General features: G+C 36.1%; 1 protein-coding gene across 2 annotated transcripts in view; it reads right to left on the reverse strand.

Moving 5' to 3' along the window:
* Positions 1–508: 508 nt before the first annotated feature.
* Positions 509–10,147, reverse strand: part of rtbdn (retbindin) — an 11,803-nt gene continuing 2,164 nt past the window's right edge. For both annotated transcript variants that reach the window (XM_039667269.2, XM_089129301.1), the window contains 3 exons: positions 9,081–9,209; positions 8,891–8,987; positions 509–2,497 (listed from right to left, as the gene is read on the reverse strand). In XM_039667269.2, coding sequence (XP_039523203.1) covers positions 2,150–2,497; positions 8,891–8,987; positions 9,081–9,209 — 574 coding nt within the window. In that variant the 3' untranslated portion in view covers positions 509–2,149. The remainder of the gene's footprint in view (positions 2,498–8,890; positions 8,988–9,080; positions 9,210–10,147) is intronic.

Here is a 10,147-nt window from a genome sequence, read left to right on the forward strand (position 1 = left end):
TTTCTACAGCTCATTTAGTCTTTTTTGTTGTTGTTGTTGTTGTTTGTTTGTTTTGTTTTTAACTGAAATTTCTTGGAAATATGTAAGCTGAACAATCTAAAAACACGTCTATCCCTCACAGGCGCGGTTTAATTTCCATTCAAATCAAAGATGGCGCCGCTGTGTTTAGTGAGAATGGACAGCGCGGGACAAATATAAACAGAATAACAGACTTGTACAACAAAAAATATAGCCTATTTTGTCGTAATTACCGTAATTACCAGATGACAACATGTTTACGTCCTCGGATTCGGAGTTGTGCGTGTCTAGCAAGTTGCAACACTTCCTAGGCCATTAATCCCATGATTAATCCGCAGTGGTCACGTGTAAAACAAGAGTATATTCTATTTTTTTACGGGTATATCTCATAATCACGTTGTTTACGACAGTATGAATGTCATATGATAAAGTGTTTCTATAATACTAAAGTGTTTCTATAATAACAATGACGGGAGCTTTAAAAAGACAGTTTAAAGAACAAGTTTAGTTCATTTATTAATTAAAGACATATAAGATCAGATGAGAAACACATACTCAAGGCAGCCACATAATACTGAAACATCAAACTGCTCACACTGGCCATCTGTTTGCATACAGACATGTCCGCATGTTCACTGTTAAACAGTCAAGTACACTCATTTAACCAGTCAGACAGAACTTATAGTGCTCTCACAGTTTTTCTTTACAGCATTTCATTTTATATACGTCTGTATAAATACGTAAGAGTAAATTACAGCTGAATCATATCAATGTTTCCACTAATAATGTCATTTACTCAAAACACACAGACATGAATTACACATACGGCTGTGTGAAATGTAAAGACTAGGCTATATGCATGTATGATAATGTGGTGTTAGAAGAAATGAGACATCCATACTTGTTGTGATCGCATGAAATATCACAGTTATAGAAACAAGCGACAATAGCAACATTTAGACAAAATCTAAACTGAGACAAAAATGCCATAATAATATTTGTAAATGATGTAGTTTCATGCAGTGGGCAAATACAAAAACACACTGAACAGTTCAATTGAACATAAAACAAGATTCGCAACCCATATTCCTGATGTAATTTGTGATATTTCCAGGTGAATAAGAATATTTGAAAACACTTTATAAGGTCTTATTTATTGGTAGTAGTTAATGCATTAACTAATATGAGCAATATATTTTAAACAGCATTATTAATCTTTGTTAATGTTAGCTAATAAAAATATAGTTATTCATTATTCGTCCATGTTGGAGCATTACTTGATGTCACCAGACACAACTTTGATTTTAAAAATGCATTAGTAAATGCTGAGATTAACATTAGCTAAGATTAATAAATGCCATATTGTTCATCATTCGTAAAATGTTACCAAATATTCAATGAGATTCAGACTTAAATTCAACTTGTCATGTTGACTTTAAAGGTGCAGTGTGTAATATTTAGCAGCATCTAGTGGTGAGGTTGTGAATTACACATAACAAAAGTTACGGTGGCCGACAGGAAGTCATGTCGTCATCTGAGACAGCAGGGAGTAGCCAGTTCAGCATTGAGGTTTCTTTACGAAGATAAATGAAGAAATTAGGTTTACTTAATTATTCAGTAAAACGATACGTTATTGTGAATATTATTGTTTACTTGTTTATCATTATGTCAGTGTTTCATTCGATGACTTTAGGTTGATCTTTACATGAAGAACAACATAGTGACGAAACGCGTGTGTCCGTTCGGGGCCACCGTAGAAACATGTCGAAGTAAGCAGACCCGCGGTGTGTGTATGTATAGAAATGGCTGAATCTAAGGTAATAAAAACATAACAGTTCATTATGTAAGGTCTTCATAAACCACTGAAAACTTAGTTATGTATATGAAATTGCATTTCTGTCAACAGATCCTCCTAAATATTACACAATGCACCTTTAACAGGTCAAAATACGCAGAAATTCAAATTTACAGAACTAGTTTGAGTCTATCCAGGATTGTTTTGTCGACTGTGTTAAATAGACAATAGAATTACGGTAGAAAGCGCACTGCATCCGTTTCCTTTAAATTCAACGGATAAGATAAAACAGAACAGTTGATAATAAACATTCAGAAGATCTAGAACACAAATGTTCTAGAAGCCGCTTCCACTGCCTTCCATATCGGCGGCCAGAATGGAGCGTTTGCGCAGGACGGTGTTGCTCCTCCGGGCCTGAGGTGGCGCTGTGGCGCTGCGTGTCTGAGGCTGCGCAGGGGGGCAGGGTGCTCTGTACTGGGGCAGGCCGCTCTTGGTGGTGTCCAGTTCTTCGGGGTCTCCTTCCTGAACCCTGAGGGCCGCGATCACCTCTCGATCTGAGGGGCTGAGAGTCAGACAGCCGCAGCTATGGCCTTCGACACCGTCTTCTTCACCAGGGTCGTCCTCAACCGTCATAAAGGCGTCTCCCCAAAGACTCTCGCAGAGGTCTCGCCCGTGCTGATACATCTGATCAACAAACACAGATGCATGGATGATCAGAACATGCTCACAAGTACGCAAAACAAATAACTATCTAACTTCTATCAAAGTACTTCTGCTCTTCGGTCATTTTTGATCTAAAAATTTGCGTTTTTAATTTTTTTACTTCATTGGAATGGTACGAAACTTGGTAAAGGTTTTGGCACTTGCTGTGCGAACACACAAAAAGAATCATGGACATGATTCGAACAGGTTAAATGGTCTGGGGGAAAAAAAAGTCACACTTGTGCTCCTCGCGGTCCAAAATGAGCACGTTGGAAATGAATGAGACGAATTTCATCTAGTGGAAGCGTTTGGTACTGCGGCCAAACAACAACTGACTGAAAGCGAATTATTTTGAAATATCAACCTCAAAACTAGACTTGTTTAGATTTGTGGCTTTGATTTTATCAGGTTTAGGCCGTGTGTCCACCAAAGCGTTTTTCCAAGCGCCTGGCGTATGTTTTCAATTGTTTTCAATGGGAGCACCGCGTTTTTTAAACGCCATGAGCGTTTTTTTCACGCTGAAGCGCCGAGCGCCTGGCGTTTTTACTGGTCGCCGAGAGTTAAAAATTGTTCAACTTTGGATAAAACGCAGCGCTCATCACTGTCACTTTTTACCCAGCCGTCCAATCACAGTGGAGGAGGGGCGGGACTAAACCACACCGACCAACTGTCACAACATTCAAACTGTGCTGCGGATATTCTGTAACATAGCAACGAAACGCCTCAACGGGAAAAACGCTGCGCTGCCAAAACGCCCTCAAGCGCCCAAAGCACGGTGTCTTCGGCAGAACGTCTAGCGTTTTCAGCTGGCTAAAAACGCTTTGGCCTTAGAGTAAAACATATTTTTGAAAATATGTATTTCATATAAAAATTTTAAATAGTATAATTATTCACACCAATAAACGTGTTCACTTCAACAATTCACTTCAACAATAATCTGCCATATGTCGTCTTCAAACTTTAGTCTGTGCTCTAAGGCATTCAAGATTTACGACAGTTTCATTTTCAGGTCTAATTTTCATAGTCCAGCTCCTATTTCTTTGAATGGGGAAACATATAATTCTCTAAATCACCAGGTAAGGTTTTAACCACTCAAATAGTCGTAAAAAGGTCTTATTTTCATGTCCAGTCCAAAGCGCGCATCTTAAGCTGTGACACGATTACTTTACCAATTGGTGATTGGCTCTTATATTTAGAAGGCGGGACTTATTTCGCCATATTGTGTGTTTCACTTTCTCCCTTTAATAGTAACATGAGTGCAATGAGTGCATAGTCTTTGTATATATAAAGTCTTTGGTTTGATCCAATGAGAAAACTGAGTGTAAAAGAAGACTCACGCTAATGTTGTGTAATTGAATGGTATTGTTCATTTTTAAAACATAAAAACTAGCAGTAAATATACATTAACAGCAGAATTTACAACCAAAATCAACCTTGATAGTTCTTCAGACTGCTTTTATTCAACTGGGGAAATAAAAAAGCAGCAGGAAGAGCACAGCTGCAGTTATGAGGGATCTTACCATCCATGTAGCGTCAAAAATATTATGTGTAATGATGATAAAACATTTCAGATCCGCTGCTAACATTGTCCGTCGTTAAATTCGCACATCAGCTTTAATGATTCCTCAAGTAGAAAACACACACACCTCCTCTGCTTTCTCTATCTCATTATTGGCTGTGATTTTCACCCCTCAGAAGAACATGTGAAGTGTGTGTGTGTGTGTTTCTCTGTCACTCGTGGTTATGCACATGTGATGATGATTGTGTTGATTATGCATTTTTACTGCCAGCGGCATTTCCACAGAAACACAGCGATCTTAAAACCAACATGGGATCAACTATGACTCGTTTTAGTGTCTTAATTCACGGTCCTGCTCTTATTGGCAATGATTCACCACTGCATGCTATTCTGCAAAAAAAGTATAATCTTTTATGAAAACCATAACTTCACTTCCACTTCCGAAACGACTTTAATTTCCGGCTGACATCGGGCTTTATCTCTCTGATATATCAAGCACCTTCATATAGAGACACATCCAGTCAATTCATCATGATTAAATCAAGTCCTTTTCACTGTTAAACCTCATAAAACATATTTTACCCCCAAAGAAGTGAATGGCAGAAATGTGTGTTTAACATTAAAAATCATGTTGGGGTCACTTATATATGTATATGAAGAGTTCAGATGCAAAAGCCTCTAAATGCCATTTGAAATTTTCTTCTTTAATGATGATTTTTTATCAAACTTGTATATTTAAGTTCAGTAATTTCACTTAAATGGCAATGATAATTACCTATTAATTGTTATTTAAGTGAAATTAATGAAATAAAATATACAAGTTTGATAAAAATCATCATTAAAGAACAAAATTTCAAATGGCATTTAGAGGCTTTTGCATCTGAACTCTTCATATATATATATATATATATATATATGCACGATATATCGGCCAGCATATCGGTATCGGCTGATATATGTTAATTTTTAATGTTCTTGTTATCGGCCTGGTAAGAAAATCTGGCCGATATGTTAAAACCGATAAATAATGTATTATTCCCTTCAGCTGACACACTTGTTGAGAACTGTTTATGTTTTTGAAATTCTTGAAATATGATTGAAATCTCTTCAAAAAAATGAAAATCTGGTTCGGGACAACATGTGCAACACAAATCTGTCATATCGACTGAGAACATCATTATAATTGTGCGCTTGGGACATGGATTTAATTGTGAGACTTTTGTTTTTGTAATCAGGCTCTCAAAGTTAGATAAAAATTTGGATTTAAGTTTATCGGCTGATATATCGGTTATCGGCTTTCAAATATAACGAATTATCGGTTATTGGTATCGCCTAAAATTTTCATATCGGTGCATCCCTAATATATATATATATATAACTCCATTCACCAAATAAATTATTCATCGTTTACTTATGAGTGTATCAAAGTTGAATCACAGTTGAATAAAAGAAGTTGAATAAGTTGTTAAAATTCAATGTTCATTTATAAGTATTTTGTAATCTTTTTACAACCATAATTTTGGTTATTTCAATGCCGAAACAACAAATGACATTATATAAACCACATGACTGCACAAGAGGCCGGTTGCACCGATTCACATCTCTCTCTCAGAGTCTCTCTCTTTTCACATGTACAGCATGTCAGTGGTGATGAGGAAATGTGACATGAACTGACACGTTCACTGTGTGTTTGTGTTTTCCAAAGATGTTCCAGCTGTGTCCATGCCTGGAGTCACATACTCTCTCCAGTTCTGACGGTGATGTGAACAACCCACATAGCAAGTGATCTTGGCCCGAATGTGTCCTCACGCTGGCAATGGCATGTCTCCTGTCAGCCAGATCCGGTTCATGTGTGGCAATGATGGCAAAGCATGATCACGGCAAACAACATGAGGGCGATTGTTGGTGGGAGGAGTGTGTCCCAGATCAATCCAGTGATCATCTGCTCCAAATCAGGATTGAGACCTTGAGCCGATTAAGTGTTAACTTTATTGTTGACTTGACTGATTGACAATTTACTTCATTTGAAATGATAATCTTTCATCTGTTATGACTTGGCATTTAAAGGGTTAATTTTTTAACACAACTACTACAGTTAAAATATTGAATTGATAAAATTTTCTGTGATTGATTAACCAAAACCATGCAATATTTAGGGTTGGATATCGAGAATCGAGTATCGATTGGAACCGAGACTAACTTTTCATTTTTCCCGGAATCGTTCAAAAGTTAAAATTTCGATTCCTAGTTTCGATATTCACAGTCCGCCGAGCGGAAGAAGAAACCGCTGAACAACACCAACAAAGAAGCGTCTACCGGAAGTGTTGGCATAACCACGCGAGTCGAACATGAGTAGCTTACGTCGGCGATCCAAAGTGTGGCTTCACTTTTCCAAAAATAACGAAATCTCGGCAAAATGCAAAATTTGTGACAAAAGGAGTATTTCCTTCAGAAAGGCCGTTGGTTAGCAAGGTTAGCTAAACTTTTTTGATCCTGCCTCTTAAAAGAATCGGAATCGAGAATCGTTAGGAACCGGAATCGAAACAAGGAATCGGAATCGGAATCAGAATCGTTCAAATTCAAACGATACCCAACCCTAGCAATATTTCATTCATTTCGTTTATCAAGGGGCATAATTTTATTAATATGTTGTCATAATATACTCCTATTGTGTATATTTATCTCCTTAAAATTAAAGTAAACTATTCTGTTTTAAATAAAGTGCAAATTTCCTTAAATGTTTCACATGTAAAAGGGTTTGTGGACCGGAGATGGGCCAGAAAAAAATTTGCTATGTGGGAAACCTCTGAAGTAATGTTTGTATCAGACAGTAGCCACATTTTCATTGCAGATTTGCGCAAAAGTTTGTGCTATTTTGTAAATGTCGATAAAAAACTATTGCGAAATGACGCCGTTTCCATTAACTGAAGTTGTGCAACTGAAACGTAATTTTTTACATGTATCCCAGCCAACACACTACCCAGACAGCAAACTGACATTGAATCAACGTGGAAACGACGTCTCTCATGACATTGAAACAACGTTGATTTGCTCATCGAATTAACGTTGAACCAACGTCAGACGCGGCATTCTTCAAAGCTAAATGAAATCGAAAATTGGTTTGCTTTCATAACGTTAAAACAACGCGTTGATTTCAAGTTGATTTTCCGTTAGTTTTGAAAGAATGACGCATCTGACGTTGGTTCAACGTTAATTCGATGAGCAAAACAATGTCAGATCAACGTATTTCCACGTTGATTCAATGTCAGTTTGCTATCTGGGTAGCCATTATTATTAATGGAAGGAGACGTAGGCGTGTTATCCAAGCATCAATGGGAAGGAATGCTTCAATGGTCTTGATTATGGCATTTCCTTGTTGTTTAGAGTCTAGGAATCCTGTAATACTTTTGCCTTTTATGAGTTTAATAAAGAACTCTGTCTCGTATCGTATTCTGTCCAAACATACCGCTCTATCTACGTTAGGTGACCTGTAATTGAGTAAAAACTGTTTCCATTGCATTTTTGCGAAATATTCCTGATTATTTTCGAATTGCCTGAAAAATCATCGAGCGTAAAACCTTTTTTGCGATATATGGGCGTTTTTGCGAAATTTATGCATTTTCAATTCGCAATTTCAATTTGAAGGGTAATGGAAACGTGGTTAGTGATGTGAATAAACCTCATTATTTCTCTTGCTCTGTTGAGTCCCAACGTGGAGATTAGATTAAAACTATCCCTCTGAGTAATTAAAGCTCAACACAAAAGCCCCAGATATTAATGACTCCTTCCCAACCACATTGCAAAACCCTTGCAACTACTCAGCACACCCTAGTAACAGCTAACACCTAAACAACCACATAGAAACATGTAAAAAACTCTTCAGAACCTTTTAACAACTGCATACCAATATCATGCCAATACAGCATGTGTCAAACAACCTTAGCAACCTCCTAGTAACAGACTATAACATAATAAACTTAGCAACAACACCATGGCAACCACCAATAATACCATAGTAATACATAGCAATGCGCTAAAACTATTCGGAGCACCTTAGCAACCACTTAACAACATACTAAAATAATATTCAGAAGACCTTAGCAACTGCATAGCAACATGCTGGCAATCACGTACAACATCGTTGAAATACAGCAATGTTTAAAATGTCATCAAAAAACTTTAGCAACAACTTAGGGACACTATAAAAATATTAAAAAGTACTTTCTTGCAACACCATGGCAACCACTAAGACACACACCTAAAATTTTACATCTGTATAGCAACACCCTGGTAACCAACCCCTTTAGAACACATTATAAACTCCTTAACAACTGCATAGCAACAACCAGAAAGCCCCCCTCAACACCCTAGCCTAGGAGCACATAGCAATGTGCCAAAGTTTAACAAATCAACCACTTAGCAACACATTACCAACATTATAAAAATCTACATAGCAACATCCTGGCAACCACCCACAATAGCTACTCAGAACACCATAACATTCACAACCTCTTAGCAAAATAGATCACCTTGGTAACTACATAAAAATACCCCACGATGAGCCAAAACCCACTAAAAACTCTTTAGCAACAAACTAAAACATAAAAAAACCTTAGCAACTGCATAGCAACACCCTGGCAAGCACCCAAAACACACACCGATGTGCCAAAAGCCACTAACAACACTTTAGGAACACACTAAAGACATTTTTAAAACCTTGGCAATTCCATGGCAACCCCCTGGCAACCACCTACAACACCACAGCAATGAGTTTTGCCCAGACAAATATCACATTTTCTTCAGAAATGTACAGATCTAGAAGTGAGTTTGATGTATAATGTTTGGTATGACGTTACCTGTTGGTAAGACACACAGCCGCCGGTGCAGTTCTGTCCTCTTGGGTCGGTGGCCCAGTCTCGAGCACACGTCAGGTCCAGTTTACAGGCCTCGTACCTGCAACAGTGACATCTCTGGTCAGCATATTACCAACAGCTCATCACAAAAGGACCTGAAGATGTATGTGAGCATGAGTGGGCGGGGCCTCACCAGTCTCTGCAGAAGCTGTGGCACAGAGGCACCGCCTTCAGGGAGGAGTCATGATGTGGGTGTGGCCAGCGAGCAGCGTCAGGAGAGCAGCGATAGAAACACACCACGCGCTTCAGAAAGGACTCGCAGCTACAGACAGAGAGAGAGAGAGAGAGAGAGAGAGAGTGAGGGGGGCTATTATTTATTTATATATATATATATATATATATATATTGTCTTTTTTTAGTTAAAGAAAAATAGATGATCCTTCACAAACACATTCAGTAAAAGAATAATGAGCATTTACACAAAACTTCACACGCACGAAAATAACATCAGCACATAAGCGAAAAATAATAAACAAATAGAAAAGAATGAATTAAAAATAAATTAAACATGAATTTTAAAGAAACAAACCTGGATTTAAAATAACTAACTAAATATATAAATTAATTAAAAATAAATAAACATGAATTATGAACAAACAAACCTGGTTTAAAAATAACTGAGTACATATATAAATGACTAAATAAAAATTAATTTAAAATAAATAAATGAATTATAAACAAACTAACCTTGATTAAAAATAACTAACTAAATATATTAATAAATAAACACGAATTATAAAAAAAAAAAACCTGGATTTAAAATAACTATCTAAAGATATAAATTAATTAAAATGAATTTGAAATAAATAAACATGAATCATATATGAACAAAAAAAAACCTTGATTAAAAAAACTAAATATATAAATTAATAAATAAAATTAATTAAAAACAAACAAACAAATTATACGAATTATAAACAAAAAACCTGGATCTAAAATAAATATATAAATAAATAAATAAATGAGAATAACATAAAAAATATATAAACATGAATTATAAACAAAAAAATGGATCTAAAATAAATATTTAAATAAATGAGAATAAACTAAAAATATACAAACATGAATTATAAACAAACAAACAAACCTCGTTCTAAAATAAATATATAAATTAAGTAATAAAAATTAAATAAATATATATAAATAAATAATTATAAACAAACAAATCTGGATTAAAAATAACTAACTAAATATATGAAT

Source organism: Pimephales promelas, chromosome 3 (genome assembly GCF_988280905.1).
Source record: "Pimephales promelas chromosome 3, fPimPro1.hap1.1, whole genome shotgun sequence".
NCBI lineage: Eukaryota > Metazoa > Chordata > Actinopteri > Cypriniformes > Leuciscidae > Pimephales > Pimephales promelas.